This window comes from Saimiri boliviensis, chromosome 13, assembly GCF_048565385.1.
Source record: "Saimiri boliviensis isolate mSaiBol1 chromosome 13, mSaiBol1.pri, whole genome shotgun sequence".
NCBI classification, from domain to species: Eukaryota; Metazoa; Chordata; class Mammalia; order Primates; family Cebidae; genus Saimiri; species Saimiri boliviensis.
The window spans coordinates 112,399,624-112,417,338 of record NC_133461.1 but is presented as its reverse complement, the minus strand read 5'-3'; the positions used below and the strand labels follow the sequence as shown (position 1 = coordinate 112,417,338).

At 50.7% G+C, this 17,715-nt stretch overlaps 1 protein-coding gene across 7 annotated transcripts in view; it reads left to right on the top strand.

The window, feature by feature from the left end:
- The window catches only part of DLGAP2 (DLG associated protein 2), an 868,686-nt gene that overhangs the window by 792,195 nt on the left and 58,776 nt on the right, over nt 1-17,715 (top strand). For all 7 annotated transcript variants that reach the window (XM_074384215.1, XM_074384216.1, XM_074384214.1 and 4 more), the window contains one exon: nt 4,923-5,142. In XM_074384215.1, the coding sequence (XP_074240316.1) occupies nt 4,923-5,142 (220 nt within the window). The remainder of the gene's footprint in view (nt 1-4,922; nt 5,143-17,715) is intronic.

Below are 17,715 nucleotides of genomic sequence, written 5' to 3'. Positions count from 1 at the left end.
AGTCCTGGGCAAACAGGAATGGTGGGTCATCCAGCCCTACTCCCAGCCAGCCACCCCCCCCGCCCTACAAACAATAACAACTGATCCTCAGCAACCAGATAATTGTAATTATTTAATCACTGAGGAAACATTCTATTTCAGCATAAAGTCCAAGATGATTCTGGGAGACACTAATTAACTAAACAGTAACTGAAAGTCAATGACACATTGTACCGACTTTTTCCCTGCACAGGGAAGAGGACACAGTAGACTTCCTTTTTTTAGAGCTATCACCTTCCCTTTCAGTTGATATAACCTAGTTTACCAAAATACAGCTTTTAAATAGTATAACCCAACAAAAGGTCTAAGCAGAAGCGCAAAGTTGTCTCATCAGAGATACAGGCATGCATCTCTAATGCTTGCCACAAACTGGTTTCAGTTAAATGGATTTCACGTCTCTTTAAATGCTCTTAGGAACCCGTAAGAGGCTCTCTGTGGCTTGTCATTTTGGGGGTAAATGTAAGCTAAATATACTCATTCTCTCGTCATCCTGCTTTCGATGAACCCAAGATGGTATCTACAAAAATAAGTCGGTAAAAATAACATTTTCTCGCATCTTTTTCTGTCTGAAAGGATTCATCATTGGAAACAATGGTTAAGCAGACATGTTGGGGGTTGGGGGTTTATTTAATGACTTTGAAATTTAGAATTCTAAGTCATTCGCATGGCAGAGTTCCGTGGCATGACTTTAAACTGAACTCAGTATTGAATTATTTAAAGATATATATATACTGTTATTTAAAATAATCCTGAACGCTGGTGGTAGATGGGACTATATCACACCCAGAAACACACTTCTACGATTGTCCAGCCGTAGGCCACGAAATCCAACAATTTAGGAAGGAGGGGGCAGTTGCCGTGGACCAGGGTGGGACGTGTGGAATCACTAACACTTCGGACTCGGGAGAGACGTGAATTTGATGACAAACCAAAGTTTGTTAAAAGTTTGCACTTTATCTTTAACACTCAATTTTTTTCTAAGCACAAAAAAGGAATTTAAAATCGAACCGAAGTCTTGTGAGAGATGCTGATGTCTATGCCATTTCCTGACTGCAACCTCAGTAGCTGGGCTCTGCTTGGGCTTCCTGCAGCTCATGAACTCATGAGAGGGGGTCCAGGTGCCCCCCAGAGTCTCGGCGGGAGGTCCGTGTGTCCCCCAGTCTCGGCGGGAGGTCCATGTATCCCCCAGAGGCTCGGCGGGAGGTCCGGGTGTCCTGAGTGTCTCAGCCAGGAGGTCTGAGTGTCTGTCCCCCCAACCTCCAGAGAGTCTAGTGGGAGGTCCAGGTGTCCCGAGAATCTCGGCAGGAGGTCTGGGTGTCATGAGAGTCTCAGCGGGAGGTCTGGGTGTCCCTAGAGTCTCAGCGGGAGGTCTGGGTGTCCTGAGTGTCTCAGCGGGAGGTCTGGGTGTCCCTAAAGTCTCAGCGGGAGGTCTGGGTGTCCCTAGAGTCTCAGTGGGAGGTCTGGGTGTCCTTAGTGTCTCAGCGGGAGGTCTGGGTGTCCTGAGTGTCTCAGCGGGAGGCCTGGGTGTCCCTAGAGTCTCAGCGGGAGGTCTGGGTGTCCTGAGTGTCTCAGCGGGAGGTCTGGGTGTCACGAGTGTCTCAACCAGGATGTTCAGGTGTCCGCCCCCCGCCACCACCACCTCCAGAGTCTCGGCAGGAAGTCTGTGTGTCCCGAGAGTTTTGGGAGGTCTGAGTGAACGATCATTTTAATTCCCCGCTGGACCAACTTCAGATGCTCCTCACTGTTCATTTGTTTGAGGGAGGAGGAGTCCCCTTCATGTCTAGAACCTCATTGACAAGCCTTTGTAGCTGGAAGCAAAGCCGAGGGTCCTGCTGAGATGTCGGCTTCTGTTTTTGAAATGCACACACCAGGTTAATGGGTTCTCTTCTTCAGGAGTGAGGGCAGCAGGGTGGGGCTTGCAGAAGGGTGTCCACTGAGGCGTACACAGGCCTTACACAGATGCTGACCTCACGCTATCTACAATAGATCTTTGACATGAATGACACAATCTAAGGCTTTACTGTAAAATTCTACTTCAGTGAAAACTTAGATTGGAAGAAATTCATGGTCCAGAAAAACGTCCTATTTCCAAGCCAGTCTGCGTGTTTCCAAGCACTTTGCTGGGTTCCTGAGGCCACCTCACTAGCTGTGTCCTGGTTGTGCCTGCCTGAGTTTGTCTGTCTCTGTCCTGCGTCAGGAATCCTCAGACCTTTCCAGAAAAGGCCATCCCACCAGCGTTGTGCCAACTCTTTCTCCAGCCCAGCGTTGGTGTGTCCCCCTGCAGGTGGCTTCAGGTTCCACTGCCCTTTGCTCACCCTCTGTCTCTCCAGGGCTGGTGCTGAGTTAGGCTCACTCAGACTTTTTGAGCAGAGGGGCTGTCCTTCCAGCACATAGGTAACCTCAGGGCAAAACCAGAGAGGTCCACGGGTCTGAACTTGGAGACGGCAGCGGCGTGCCTGCGAGACAGAGAACCTGATTCTTTGACCTTGCCTTTTACTCTGCTGACAACTAGAGGAAAAGACTAATCTGGTGTTAAATCAGTGTATTTTTAAAATGTATCTGCCAGCATAATCCAGGGGTTTCAGGAAGCTGTTGGTGCTTTGGGCTTTCACACATCCCTTGGAGAACCAAGAAGAGAGAGAATCTGAATGGGAGTGGTGAAGGGAGAAAGGGAGAGGGGGAAAGGAAGGGAGGGAAGGAGGGAGGGAAGGAGGGAGGGGAGGAGGGAGGGGAGGAGGGAGGGGAGGAGGGAGGGGAGGAGGGAGGGAAGGAGGGAGGGGAGGAGGGAGGGAACGGCACACAGAGACAGAGACAAGAGGGAGGGAGGGAGCAAAATAGCATCTGGTTTTGAAGGAAAACTGAGCAAAGACAGAGAAGTGAGCGTTTGCTGACAGCTTACAGCTAGGTCCCTGATGTGAATGTGTCCAGCATGGCAGAACCCCAGCGTCTCCCCAGCTGCATATGGGGGACCACCCTGGAGAAAGTGACCACCCAGCTGAGGTCTGCAGCTGTGGAGAGCAAAGGGGACGGAAGTCGGGAGAGATTATGGCAGAGAAAAGGGGTCAGCTGGTTTATCCTCAGAAGCAAAAGAGATGGAGGGTGGTTTGGGGGGTGGCATAACTTTCTGCAACTTGAGCGTGTGGCTACAGTTCAGGAAAGGGGTGCAGAATCCGTCTGGTGGGGAGCAGTGGCTGGACCCCGGAGGGCCGTGCTGAGGAATCTGTGCTCAGCCCCAACCTTGTGCTGGTGAAAACATCAAACTGAAATGGTGCTAGGCTAAGACAGACATACACAGTCAAGGGCAGCTGTGAGGATGTGGCAGGGCGGAGGACAGGGACAGAAGAAGGCCAAAGCACAAAGGAGAAACTGAGGCCCGAGAGCAGCAGGTGGGCTTGAAGGGTGAATCCAGATGCCTGGGACCTGCCGGAGGTCCAGGCGGACTCCTGGGTTTCCAGCCAAGGTCTCTGCAGCAGGAGGGGTGGGACGAGGAGATGACCCACAGGTGGAAGGAGGCCGTGTCTGCACCGTGGGGCTGCTCCTGCCCCTTCCCCAAGCCCCGATGCTTCCGGAGAGCCTGGCCCTCGTTCGTAGGTGTCACGAACAAGCATCCCAATTGCACATGCATGTTGACATGTGTGAGATGTGCCCTGGGGGAGACCCAAAGGCCATGATGAGAACTGAAAGAGAGGGGTCACTGGTCACGGTCCCAGTCACCTGGTTTCCCTCTGTGCTGTGCCATGGCCTCTGTCTCTGAGGCCTGTGTAATCAGCCCGTGTTCAGCTTTCCATTCTGAAAATCCTAATTCCTTCCACCTGGTCTCTGCAACACTGTTTCAGTCCAATATTCTACTTTGTTGAGTTTCCATTTAAAACCTCCCCATTTGGGCCAGGCGCAGTGGCTCATGCCTAAAATCCCAGCACTCCCGAAGGAGGCCGAGGCGGGTGGATCACCTGAGGCCCAAGTTCAAGACCAGCCTTGCCAATATGGCAAAACCCTATCTCTACGAAAAATACATGGTTATTAGCCAGGCATGGTGGCTAATTATGGGCTCCTGTAATCCCAGCTACTCAGGAGGCTGAGGCAGGAGAATTGCCTGAACCTGGGAGATGGAGGTAGCAGTGAGCTGAGATCACACCCCTGCACTCCAGCCTGGGCAACAAGGCAAGACCCCCTCTCAAAACAAACAAACAAACAAAACCAAAATATCCAGATTTGGCTCATGGGAATGCACCAGAACGGCCACCAGGAGACCCAGGGGCCACACATTGCCTCCTGGTCTACCACCCTAAGCCACGGCGGTGACTCACCCAGTAGCCACACCAGCGTGGGCACATCCACTGAGATCCCCACCACTCAAGCCATGATGAGTTTTCTTCAAATGCAGTTGAAACATTTAGGGCCCCAGGGTCTGAAAAAGAACTGAGGAGTCTATGCACTTAATGTGCTTTCCCTGACACGGCCTCAGCACCTGGAGCCATCGTGCCATAAGTAGCCTGAAAGGTGAGACCGTCATGTGGGGAGAGAGAAAGGAGAAATCGATTCTGAACACTTACTTGTACCAGCTACTTTGCTAATCTTTTACAAGTTCTGCCTCTCTTAAACGTTGTAATAACTGTCAGCCATACCTTGAAGGTTCGCCTGGTGGGTCCCCAGAACTTCATCAACACTTGGAATTGGCTGTTTGCCTCAGTGTTTCGTAAGGGATGAGCCAATGATTCGTTTCCCAAGCTCAGCCAATGTCAACGCTGATTTCAAGTTAGCTCTGCTGAAATATGAGGCCATGAAGGGGTGCCCTGCAGTGAGTGTGCCCTCCCGGCTCTCTCTAACGCGGCAATAGTGACCCTGGAGGGCCGGGGCATCATGTGTGCTGTTGATGATTGCAGGTGAGCGAGGCGGAGGTCAATGGACAGTTTGAATCCGTATGCGAGTCCGTCTTCAGCGAAGTCGAATCTCAGGCCATGGACGCCCTTGACCTCCCGGGATGTTTCCGAACAAGGAGTCACAGCTACCTTCGAGCCATTCAAGCTGGATACTCCCAAGATGACGAATGTATCCCCATGATGACACCCTCCGACATCACCTCCACCATCAGGTCAACAGCAGGTAAGAGAATGCCACTTTGAGCCTCCCGCAGGGACTCTGCAGGTGCACCTCCCTTTATCCCAGAAGGAGCAGGTGCCCGCAGCACCACAGGTACAGTGTGCTCTCCTGACATAAGTAACGTTTCCTGATTGCATTTGTCACACCGTTGCATTTGCAAGCGTGCTTTATCTCTTAGAAATAACCTTTCTTTTTCTTAGAGTGAAATATACTAATTATCAAGCTTCCTGAAAATGATCAAGTATAACTTTTAGAAAGTTTTATAGATTAGAAAAAAAATAGAAGGGCTAACATTTTGAAGGTGATCAAGTTTTAAATTACAAAGTTTAATGGGTCGCACGGAGATTTTGGCTGATGAGCGGCCGTCACTGCCAGGCTTCCCGTAGCGACGTCCGGCCGGTCTCTTGCTCAGTAAGCAGATCTGCAAACATGACTCGCTGCCACTGAGCAGGTCCATCATTAGCACAGATGCACTAATCATTTTAGACCTCTGAAGATGTCGCAATGGCCTATAGTTCTCATGCAAAACCATACCCACCCCTTTGAAAATTTACCATCCAACCTAAGTATCACTGCCTAATATTTTCTGCCTAATATGTTATTATTTCTATAACATGATGAATGTACATGGCCTGGAGAAACCCATAAAACACAGCAAGCAATAAAAGCTCGCCTCGCGGCACACAGCAGCTAAGGAGAGGAGCTATAGAATAACGCAGTGATAGGGAGCGAGGTGGTCTGACTACCAGAGGGTCTAGAGTGCTGCAGCACTCAGGAATTTAAAGGACAGCTCTGCGGGGAAATAGAACACAGTTACGTTCATGATAAGTCACATTAGCAACAGCAGACACAATAGGAGAGAAGCAAAGAGAAGTTCAGGCAGGACTGTGAGACCCGTGAATAGGTCTTGGTTTGTTTCAGGGCTGAAGTGAACAAGAATTCCAGGAGATTGCACTTCGCAGAATTACAGATTGCAGAGTCACACCACAGTATACAATCAGTACCATCCCTGTGCTTTGTGGAGAATATTGTGTAGCAGCGTCTGTGGATGGAGGAGGAGGACGTGAATTCACGCGGCGTTCCATCCCCTCCCGTCCCCGCTGTAAGCCCCTGGGCTTGTTCTCTTTGCTGACTCTCGGCTTCCGCGGTATTTAGAAGAAGTTGTAGCCATGGATAATTTAGTCACACAAGCTTAAAGGTTATTTTTCAAAGAAAGCTGTGGGTTCTCGGTGTGCTTTTTATGTGGCGGAGCTTTCTTCCACGCCGAGCCATGGGCTTGGGGAGAAAGGCAGCAGATCCCAGCTCTCTGGCTTCACCAGCAGGGCTTGGTGTGCGAGGGAGGGCGGCGCCAGGACCTGCCCGAGGGAAACCCATGGGCCTGACAACACAGCCCCGAGGCGCAGGCAGCGGGTGGGCGGCTCGTGGGTGGCGGGTGTGGCCTCCTGTGGTCCTCTGGTGTGGCCTGCTCTACTCACCCCTGCCCCGCGGTGAAGCGTGGGCTAGTTCTCACATGCTCTGTCCTGATGTGAACATAGAAAAAATTAGAATCAGGGAAGTGATGAGATTTACAGTTACTGCATTGAAAAACAACACTCCAAGAGATCATTACTCACGTCTTGGCCAGGATTTGTTTACTGTCTCTTAGGAGCAAGTAAACGATTAAGCACTTGCATGGTCTTCAGAAATGCTTTGAAACAATGATTACCTCAGAGAAAAGGACTTTACTGTTTTCAGGACTGTCTTTATAGTGAGAATAAAAATAAAACAGATTTTACAGAGATAAGAAACAGTTCTGAGTTCAGACTAAAATTTTAATTTATATGGATGGAATTTTTACCATGTATATGTTGTACTCCAAAAATGCACATACCAAATAAATCACACAGAAAAAAAGATTCTATTCAGAGTTTCTACTGGATCTTTGCCTAGTTTTGAGTCAGAATTTCCTCTAAGTGATGCAGGGGACTGTCCGAGTTATGGGAGAGTCTGAGAATCCCATGAATAAAGACATGAAAAGCACTGAGGGAGCTATGTAGCACTGTAGGGTGACAAGGTACCCTGTGAGGAAATACACGTACAGATTACTCATCAGCCTCTCCTGTTTCGCATTTTACCCTAAGTATTGTATATTAAATATTTAAATCTTCATTTACTAAATAAAATGTAGATGACATACAATATAGTCTATTCAATAAGGTTATAAAGAAATGAAAAATCCCTGTCTGGGAAAACAAAATTATGTAGGAAAACTATCAAAACGTACAGGACATAAGTGCCTAGATAATTGTGACAGCTAACTTTCAACTTTGATCCAAAGCTTCCTGTCAGTAAGTCAAGTGGATTTCAAATTTTTCTACTTAAATACTTCTTACTTTTATATATAAATACTTGGAAATTAATATACTAACACGTTCAATAGCTATCCTTCACTGATACATGTATATGTGTGCCTGTGTGTATAGGGAGAGAGGTTATTTTGACAGATTGATTTTCGTTTATGAGTTTCTTTCTAAAACTAGCTCATGAAAATAATTCCAAAGAGTTATTTTTGAAAACATTCCAAAGTGAGTACTTTGAAGAGTAAGATTTATTTATACATGTTACTTTATGCAGGCTCAAAAGATAAAAGTTGGTGTTATTATTAGATTACTTCACCTTGTATAAATACAAATGTATAATATTCACATAATAAATTAAATACTGAATATATGCATGAAAGATGTACTGAGAATTTAAAAATACGTATTAGACCATCTGTTGTTTTTTTTAATTTTTGCATTTTAAGTTCTGGGTACATGTGCAGATCTTGCAAGATTGTTTACATAAGTACACACATGCCATGCCTGGCGATTTCCTGCATCCACCCCTCATCACCTGCATTAGGTATTTAGCAAAGACTTGACCAACGCAAATGCCCATCAAGAATAGACTCGATAAAGACCGTCTGTTTTAAACACGGACAGGATGATGTTCCCGGAGGGTGCTTGTTGGTTTGGGGATACCGAGTTCACCTGCTTTTTCACTCAACCTTTAAAGGCAGCTGCTGATTCAGCTGAATAGAGCCTTTTAATCTACTTGCCGGCCAACTCAAATAAGAACAGGATAAACATCCCCACATGCATCAGCGTTCCCTCATCCCCCTGTTTCTCTCATTTTGGAAAATGCTGCATATTGATTAGTGTCTTCTCCTTAAATGAAGTGGTTTTGAAAACATCTAACTTTCATTTCACACATGGCTTCTTTCTCATCTGTGAAATGATTTATCGGATTGCTTTACTTGCCCAAATACGCCTCTCATCCAGTTTTCCCAGAGAGGGAATATTATTGATATTGTGAAGGAAAATAATATAAAATTAGGTTATAATGATTTTTCTCTGGGTCAGAAATTTTCTCAACATAGTATACAACTGATTCTAGAAGTCATTAAGACAAAGGGAAAATCTAGAGAGCACAGCAGAGGAAACAGCCACAGACAGTTTTTTTATTTATATTTCTACAGCAATTTGTCTCCCAAGGGTGCGTAGTAATTCCATTTCCAAGATAGATCCTTGCCCATGTATAGGAGAAAAATTATCTCTATATTAGAGTAGGATAACTATTTTTCAATACTATGTTTTTTGTTGCTGTTTTAAAATTTTACTTCTTTGCCGACCTTCCTCTGTTTGCACAAATATGACTACGTATTTAATCCTTCCAATTTTCACCTTCTACAATAAAAGACAGTGTTTTACTTCATTTTACCTTTTCAGGAAGAACATATTTTCAGGTGTATGAGACTGGGGGAGCTTCCTCATGGACTGAGCGTGTGGCCACAACCTTCTGGTCCGGGGCCTGGTATGGTCGAGTTACTGTGTGACTGAGATGCAACTTTGCATGACGAGATGATGAACCTACGTTAAAACTTTAATTTGAAAAAGTAGAAAATTTAAAAGAAAAGACACTGAAAATGGATGTCAGCTGGGCTATTCACAAAATGTTTTGGCCAATAAGGATTATTTGAAATCATAAAATACCACAGGGCATACGCAGGCGTGTCGGGCCACACAGACACCGCTTGGCACACCCGGCCGCTGGCTGCTGAGCGTGCAGCGCCCCAGGTGGGAGAGCCCGTCTGGCCACCAGCTGGCTCAGGATGTCTCAGCAGACGTGCTGCTCGGGGACCAGGTGTGTGCAGTGCAGCCTTTCCAGGCCCATGTGCCTCTGACAGGGCCCTTGCCCTCCTCTCCTCCCTTCTCAGATGGCTGGCAAGGAGGCCCTGCAGCCAGCCTCCCTGCGGAGTTCACATAAGATGCGCTCTATGGGGAAAGGCTTTGGGAAGGGCGTTTAGCTCTTTACTGGAAGATGGAGCAGCTGCACGCTCTGTAAAAGCCACAAAATCTGAAAACCAGAAGATTCCCCCAAACACGCCTTTTCCATGGGTCTGTCAGTCAAACACCAGGGCCCCACAGGTAGGCCAGGCTCCGGCACGGACAGGCTTGCTCGGGGCATGTGACCTGTGGGGCCCCACAGGTAAGCCAGGATCTGGCACGGACATCGTTGCTGAGGGCATGTGACCAGTGGGGCCCCACAGGTAGGCCAGGCTCCAGCACGGACGTCATTGCTCAGGGCATGTGACCTGTAGGGCCCCACAGGTAGGCCAGGCTCCAGCACAGACAGGCTTGCTCAGGGCATGTGACCTGTAGGGCCCACAGGTAGGCCAGGCTCTGGCTTGGACATCGTTGCTGAGGGCATGTGACCTGTAGGGCCCCACAGGTAGGCCAGGCTCCAGCACAGACAGGCTTGCTCAGGGCATGTGACCTGTAGGGCCCCACAGGTAGGCCAGGCTCCTGCACGGACAGGCTTGCTTGGGGCGCTCTGACTTGTAGCCTCAGGTCATAGCTTTCCACCAGTCTACAGCTTGCACTGCCAGGACCACGTGAACATCCCACAAGGTGATGAAAAGCCGCATTTCAGTAAACAGAAGAGCAGAGGACATGAATGAAAAAAGTCACAGGTGATCCCTTTCTGTTTTAGAAACATAAGAAATGAATAAAGAACAATCATCTATAGGCTAATTGAAGATTCTGAATAAAAGATCACATTACATTTCTGTCGTGAGCATTTATTAAGTGTTTGCTGTGTGCCAGCCACTGCGCCAGGTGCTCTCTGAACACAGAAGCACTGAAGTCTGGCCCCAAGGGCCTGAAGTCTGGAAACAGCTGTTCGTCAGCCGTGGCACGCCCTCTGGGGACGGTGAAATGTGTGCAGACCGATTTGGAATCCCAGGGGAAAGCCAGCATAGCAGCAGCGTGCAGCGTCTGGACGCCTTCACCTGCAGGAAGAGATGGGCTGAGACTTCAGGACTGAGCAGAACAAAGCCGGATAGAGGGAGGTGCAAATGTTCCGTAAACCTCAACCCTCAGCTCTCAGTAGGTTTTGGCAAATACTGAAGTCATAACAAACGTTCTGAAAACCTCAGCCCTCAGCCTGAGCACCCTGAGTGGTCATCTCGGCCCCGGGATTCACAGACAGAGCGCCCAGCCTGGAGGGAGCGGCTGAAAGGCAGGACAGACGCGGGACATGAGGTCAGGAGGACGTCCAGGCTGCACCTGAAGTACCTGCGCTTGGGGGATTGGGAGGTGACTGGAGGACGCTCCGCAGGAGAGGGGCTGTGGCTGGACTGTGTTCCCCGGACTTGGTACTGAACCCTAATCCCAGGACCTGAGAATGTGCCTGCATTTGCAGATAGGCCCTTCGAAGCGGTGACCGAGGTAGAAGGAGGTCACCGGGGGCCCAGATCCTGTCTGACCAGTGTCCTTCTAAGAAGAGGTGAGGACGACACAGACGGGCACAGAGGACGAGCCCGTGAGGACACGGGGCGAAGACGGTGCCCGCACGCCCAGGAGAGGCCTCAGGAGGCTCCGGTTTTGCTGGCACCTTGGTCTGGAACTCGCCGGCTCCACGCCCGGAGAGAATCGACATCGCTGTGTTCTGGCAGAGCGGGAGAACTCGCACGGGCCGGAGTCACGTCATCATGAAGACCGTGACCCTGCCGTGCTGCACAAGAGCCCGGAGGAGACGGCGGCCCCCGCAGCACAGGTGAGAAGGGACCGGGCGCGCAGGTGTGGCCCGGCTGCTGGAGGGAGCCCGTGGCGCGGGTGGGGAGCCCGACCGCCCTCGGCAGCTGCCGCCGCTCAGCCGCTGATGCCCTCGGCAGCTGCAGCCAGCAGGGCGCGGCTCCGACGCCCACGTGTTGAGCGGAAGGCCCCCCAGCGTCGCCAGCCCGGCTGTCGGGAAGAAGCCAGGAGGTCTAGGCTGGGGGGGCGGTGCAGAGGACGGAGCCACAGAGCCACCCCCAAACCGGAGGACGCCGAAGGGTAAGAGCCCGAGCCCGCAGCAGCGGCGTTGTGGGGAGAAGCTTCCGGAAGGAGCACTGGAGAGCTGGGAGCCAGGGGGAGGGGACGGCGGGCGGGGGTTCGTCGGTGCTCAGCTCAGCGCGGGGGGAACGGGGTGCCCTTGGGTTCTGGCCCCAGGGGCAGAGTCCTGGAAGGCCACTCTCTGTGGAGCAGCAGGGGTCCTGTGCCACCCCCACCCAGAGTAAGCCCAGGCTCCTGCGTCCATGAGCCCTGCACAAATTCAGAACAGCGGAGACCCCTGTGGGTCCCGCAGAGACCGGGCTGCACTGAGGAACCCCAGGAAGCAGGTGTGTCTGGCTCATAATTTTGGCTGTAAAATGGTCACAAACCCTGTGGTCTACAGCAGCACAGAGAGCTCGCTGGCCCTCACCTGTCGGGCGCCGTCTCACACTTACACACACAACCTGCTGGTGCCGCCTCTCACACACACACACACACACACACAGAACCCGCTGGCCCTCACCTGTATCAGGCACTGCCTCACACTCACACACAGAGAACCCGCTGGTGCCACCTCACGTGCTCTCACACACACACACACACAATCCGCCGACCTCACCCGTGTCTGGCGCCGCCTCACGCTCGCAGGGGTCAGAAGTCTAAATTGGGTTCAGTAGAGCAGAATCAAACGCCGCGTCCTTCTGGAGCCTCCTGGGGACTCTGCTCCTCACCTGCTCAAGTGTCTGGAGTCCCTGCCGTGCCTGGTTCCAGACGCATAGCTCCCACCAAGGCCTCCATCGTCCACACCTCCTCTGACTCCAAGCCCCTGCCTTCCTCATGTATGGACCCTGGGGATCAAGTTGGACCACTTGGATGATCCCGGATCACCTCCCTACCTCAAAATCCCAAATTTACTCACATCTGCAGAGTCCCTTTTGCCACATCAAGTACCATGGTCACAGGCCCTGGGGACCAGGATGTGGACGTTTTTGGAGGGCATTATTCCTAGGAGGTTTCACTACATACTGGTGAAGTACATGAATGAATGACTCAAGAATGAATGAATGAGGTCTTCTCTGAAACCGGGCCCAGTGTAAACGGTGACATCCTTCAGACACTGACCCATGGGCAACACATTTCTCTTCCAGGAATGTGACAGAAATCCTTGTAGTAAGCCAAGGTTGATCCTGATGATGAGGAGCCGGAACTGGCCGGGCGGATGGACACTGTGCGCGGGGTCGGAGTCCACCCTGGGAAGCCCAGGTGTGCCGCCCCACAGTCCTCACTGTCAGCCCTGCTGCAGAACGCACGTCTCCAGCCCTGCAGCATGGCAGAGGTCACATTCCGGAAACCCAACAATGACTGCATACTGCGGGAGTGGGTCTGAGCTGCCCAGGGAATGTGAACATCTTCCCAAATGCCCAGGAGGTGGCTCTGGTTGTCATGGAGCCCGTTAGAACTTCTCAGAAACTGCCAACCACGATGGTTTCCATGAAGCCCCAAGAAGCCATCACCAAAGCTCTGTGTTCCAAACTGAAGGCAGGTTGCGCATCCCAATACCCCATCCCTGTGTCTGCGGTTCAGAGGCCTGAGTTCGGGACTGGGGCACGGGACCCTGTTGTGGGCCTCAGCACTGCACGAAGATTTCGGATGCTAAAAACAGGCACAGGTGGAAGTCTCACGTGGCCTCTCCTCCGTGTCTAGTCTTGCGTTTCACAGGAAATGAAGAAACGCCACCCAGATACCTGAAGGGTGAAACTAATCTTTGTGATTTTCATTGTCCTTGATTTCTTTGAACTACAGCCAAAGACTTAGCGACTTTATCCCTGGGTGCTAAGCCTGCAGGAGGAGTGGATGAACGATGGCCGTGCGCAGCGGTGGGAGAAGCCGTGGCAGAGCGCGGTCTCTGCGTGGACGAGGGAGACCCAAGCCCTCCTGGCTGCACGGAGGGAGAAGCCCCGGGTGGCCTGGGTAAGGGTCGGGTGTAGGAGTTACAGCAGTAGCCCCTGGTCTGTACTGTAAAGGAGTGGGGCCAGCTCTCTGTAGGGGTTTCTGAAGGTGAAATACTTGATGCCTCTCTCCAGAACAGACATGGCAGATGAATCACACACTCCCCAGTTTGCAGAAGGCGAGTGTGACGCAGATAAACGGTGCGTCTCCGTGTCGGGCATGGCATGTGTGAGCCCGAACTCCTCGGGCAAGAAAAGATGTGTTCACAGAAATTTTCCCCGACTGTGGAGCCTGCTTGTTCCTTCAAAACCACCGTTTACGAGTTATTTGTGTCCTCTGATAAAATCCTCCTGTCTACATACTTAGACTGGAATAACACCGTGAATCCTGGAATGATCTCCTAGGTAATGAGATTTGAAGATGAGGCTGTCATTGAACAAGTGAACTTGTCTAGACCATTTAGCCATAATAGGAATGAAACTAGAGCCATGGGTTCCCGATTCATGGTCCAGGACTCTCATAGTTGACAATGGTCTGCATCTGTCCTGTGGCTCTGTCTCCTACCTGGAGCAGGGGTGCAGCTGGAGGAACGTGTGTGTGTAGATGGAGTGGGCTCTGTCTCCTACCTGAAGCAGGGGTGCAGCTGGAGGGATATTGTATGGATGGAGTGGGCTCTGTCTCCTACCTGAAGCAGGGGTGCAGCTGGAGGGACGGGTGTGGGGATGGAGTGGGCTCTGTCTCCTACCTGGAGCAGGGGTGCAGCTGGAGGGACGTTGTGTGGATGGAGTGGGCTCTGTCTCCTACCTGAAGCAGGGGTGCAGCTGGAGGAACGTGTGTGTGTAGATGGAGTGGGCTCTGTCTCCTACCTGAAGCAGGGGTGCAGCTGGAGGGATGTTGTATGGATGGAGTGGGCTCTGTCTCCTACCTGAAGCAGGGGTGCAGCTGGAGGGATGTTGTATGGATGGAGTGGGCTCTGTCTCCTACCTGAAGCAAGGGTGCAGCTGGAGGGATGTTGTGTGGATGGAGTGGGCTCTGTCTCCTACCTGAAGCAGGGGTGCAGCTGGAGGGACGGGTGTGGGGATGGCGTGGGCTCTGTCTCCTACCTGAAGCCAGGTCAGAAACTTCAGTTCTCGTAGCTGTGTTGAGAAGGTTCATTAAAATTAAGTCCGCTGTCTCAGTGTCAGTGCTGTTAGTAAACAGTCTGGTGTTGGAGACACAGTCCCTGCTGACAGGCTGGGGCCGGCACTGCTGGACAGGTCACTACTTAGGCTGGTGTGTCAGGAGTGAAGGTGTCCAGAGGGCAAATGGCTCAAAATCCCTGTCTAGAAAGGTGAACCCAGAGCTTGGAAAGCCAGCATCTGTCACCACAGAGAAGCAGTGGAAAGGCCAGGGTGCAGGGTGGAGGAGGGTCAGGACACCAGCAGTCACAGGGCTCAGGCTTTGGCTCATCCGACAGTCTGCCAGCAGTGCAGGGGCATGGAGGCCCCTCGGCCGAAGGCCCGCAGACTGGGGGTTCCTGGGACAGAGTCCTCTGTGAATGTGCAGCAGGACACTGTGGTGAGCCCACTGCAGACACTCTCCCCGCTGGTTGCTGGCTCTGGAACCAAGTCCCCAAGCCAGAGTCCATGACCCGAGGGACCTCTAGCATGAGGTTTTCATGACTTCAGGGCTGTGCACAGAGAGATGGGATCAAAAGTACATCTTCATCTTCACTGACTTAACTGGCCTGTGTTTACAGTTTCCTTCCATGGTGCATGCAGACAACAGCACATTCATGTAAGATTCTTAACAGCAGTATCGAGATAGCCTATCATCACTGAAGGGTTCTTGCAACTGTTCGGAAACACTGCCCTCACTATGCTTGAGGCCGCTGCCGTCCCCTGCCAGGTCCCTGTCTCACTCTACTCAGACTGTTGTAAGGAAGCTGCATAGCCTGGGTGGTTATGAATGCCAGAGGTTTCTCTCTCACGGTTATGGGGGCTGGAAGTCTGAGATTGGGGTGTACAGCGTGTTCATGGGCAGTGGGTTTTCCCTGTATCCTCACAGGGCGGAAAAGGGTGGGGAAGCTCCCTGGGATCCCTTTATAAAGGCACGAATCCCTCATCCTGTCCCCAAACAGTCCACAAACCCAGTCACAGACATCGTTTATCTTTTACACATTTCATGTCAGAACCACGCCCAAGGCCCCTGTGGTGATGAGCCAGATGAGCTTAAATTAACCTCTGCCATGTATATGCCATACTGGGCTCAATAACTGCTGGCTGAATGTGTGAATGAGTGATTTGAAAATGTACACCTGATAAGATCTTTAATTCCCTTTGTATGGAGACTGCCCTAACTTAGAGGCCTTCCACGTTTACGTATTTAAACCCCACTGTGCTCGGCTCTTGGTGTCTACTTGACCTTTTTTCTGCAGAGTTCCTCTCTGAGGACAGTACTTATTCAGGGGCAGAGTTCCTCTCTGAAGACAGTACTCATTCAGCTGCAGAGTTCCTCTCTGAGGACAGTACTCTTTGAGGTGCAGAATTCCTGAGGGCAGTACTTATTCAGGGACAGAGTTCCTCTCTGAGGGCAATACTTACTCACGTGCAGAGTTCTTCTCTGAGGACAGTAATCATTGAGGTGCAGAGTTCCTCTCTGAGGATAGTAGTCATTCAGGTGCAGCATTTCTCTCTGAGAACAGTGCATATTCAGATGCTGAGTTCTCTGAGGACAGTATTCATTCAGGTGCAGAGTTCCTCTCTGAGGACAGTATTTATTCAGGGGCAGAGTTCTTCTCTGAAGACAGTACTTATTCAGGTGCAGAGTTCCTCTCTGAGGACGGTACTTATTCAGGTGCAGAGTTCCTCTCTGAGGACGGTACTTAATCAGGTGCAGAGTTCCTCTCTGAGGACGGTACTTATTCAGGTGCAGAGTTCCTCTCTGAGGACGGTACTTTTTCAGGTGCAGAGTTCCTCTCTGAGGACGGTACTTATTCAGGTGCAGAGTTCCTCTCTGAGGACGGTACTTATTCAGGTGCAGAGTTCCTCTCTGAGGATGGTACTTTTTCAGGTGCAGAGTTCCTTTCTGAGGACAGTACTTATTCAGGTGCAGAGTTCCTCTCTGAGGACGGTACTTATTCAGGTGCAGAGTTCCTCTCTGAGGATGGTACTTTTTCAGGTGCAGAGTTCCTTTCTGAGGACGGTACTTATTCAGAGGCAGCCATGCATCCCTTATCAGATGTTCTACACGGACATGAGTCAATCCTCTATCACTGACATGTGCAGGAAATAACATCATTTTTTTAAACCAACTTAATTTCCGTTCTGAATTCCCACCCTCCTGCCTGCTGTACTGTGGAACCCAGCCTCAGTCATTTCAGGTTAAACCCAGGGCAGTGCCAATGCCAGGACTCCCAGGAGGTTTGTAGGCATCTGGGAAGCCTCCCGGTCATAGACCATCTGCCCGTCCGGCTGTCCCCAGATCCCCGCACCTCTTCTGCATGCAGGAGCCCCTGGGGTCTGCCATCTTCCCTGGGGCCTGACCAGGACAGGGGCCGTGTTGTGCAGCTGCTCCGAGACCCTCGGGGCCCCTTTTCTGGCATCGTCATCCTTGGCTTCCGGCCTCTTCTCTCCTCTCCCTGAGCCCCTGGCCCCCTCGGTCGTTTCTCTACTGGGTTCAGGCTTTTGTGAAAGTCCAGATGATCTTTGCCAATGGAGAGGATATCCTAGGATTAGCTTCCTCCCATGGAACCCTCCAAAAAAGAACCCCTGATCCCACTTGAAATGGGAAGAATTGTGGGGAAAAACATGCAAATCCCATCACAAAGGTGTATTCTGCAACGTGAGTGGAGTGCAGGCGTTTCCCGGACCGGCAACCACTGCTGAGTCATTCTTGGAAGGTCTGAATACACCACTGGGGAGAGGTCCAGAGAGGCCTGAAAAATCGTTGCCAGTGAGCCTTCAAAATTTAATTTTATTCTCAAAGTAAAAATCAGTCAGCTATATACATTGAATCTGAATAACTGCATTTACCCAAAACTTAAGATGTCCAAAAGCCAAAGCTATATCTCAAAAATAGGTTTTAACTGAAGGAAAAACCGAATCCTAAATTCTTTTTGCTTTTCAAAGCTACCAGAGCTACTCAATACCCCATATCTAGTTATTACTAGCTATTTATATTTTCAACAGTGGTATTAGGCTAAATGGAATTTGTTTAGGCCATTTTAATGTTCCCAAAATTAAAGCAAGCGATTGAATGTGATTGATTACTCTGAATTAATCTTTGAACCCCTTTTCAAATACCAAAAACG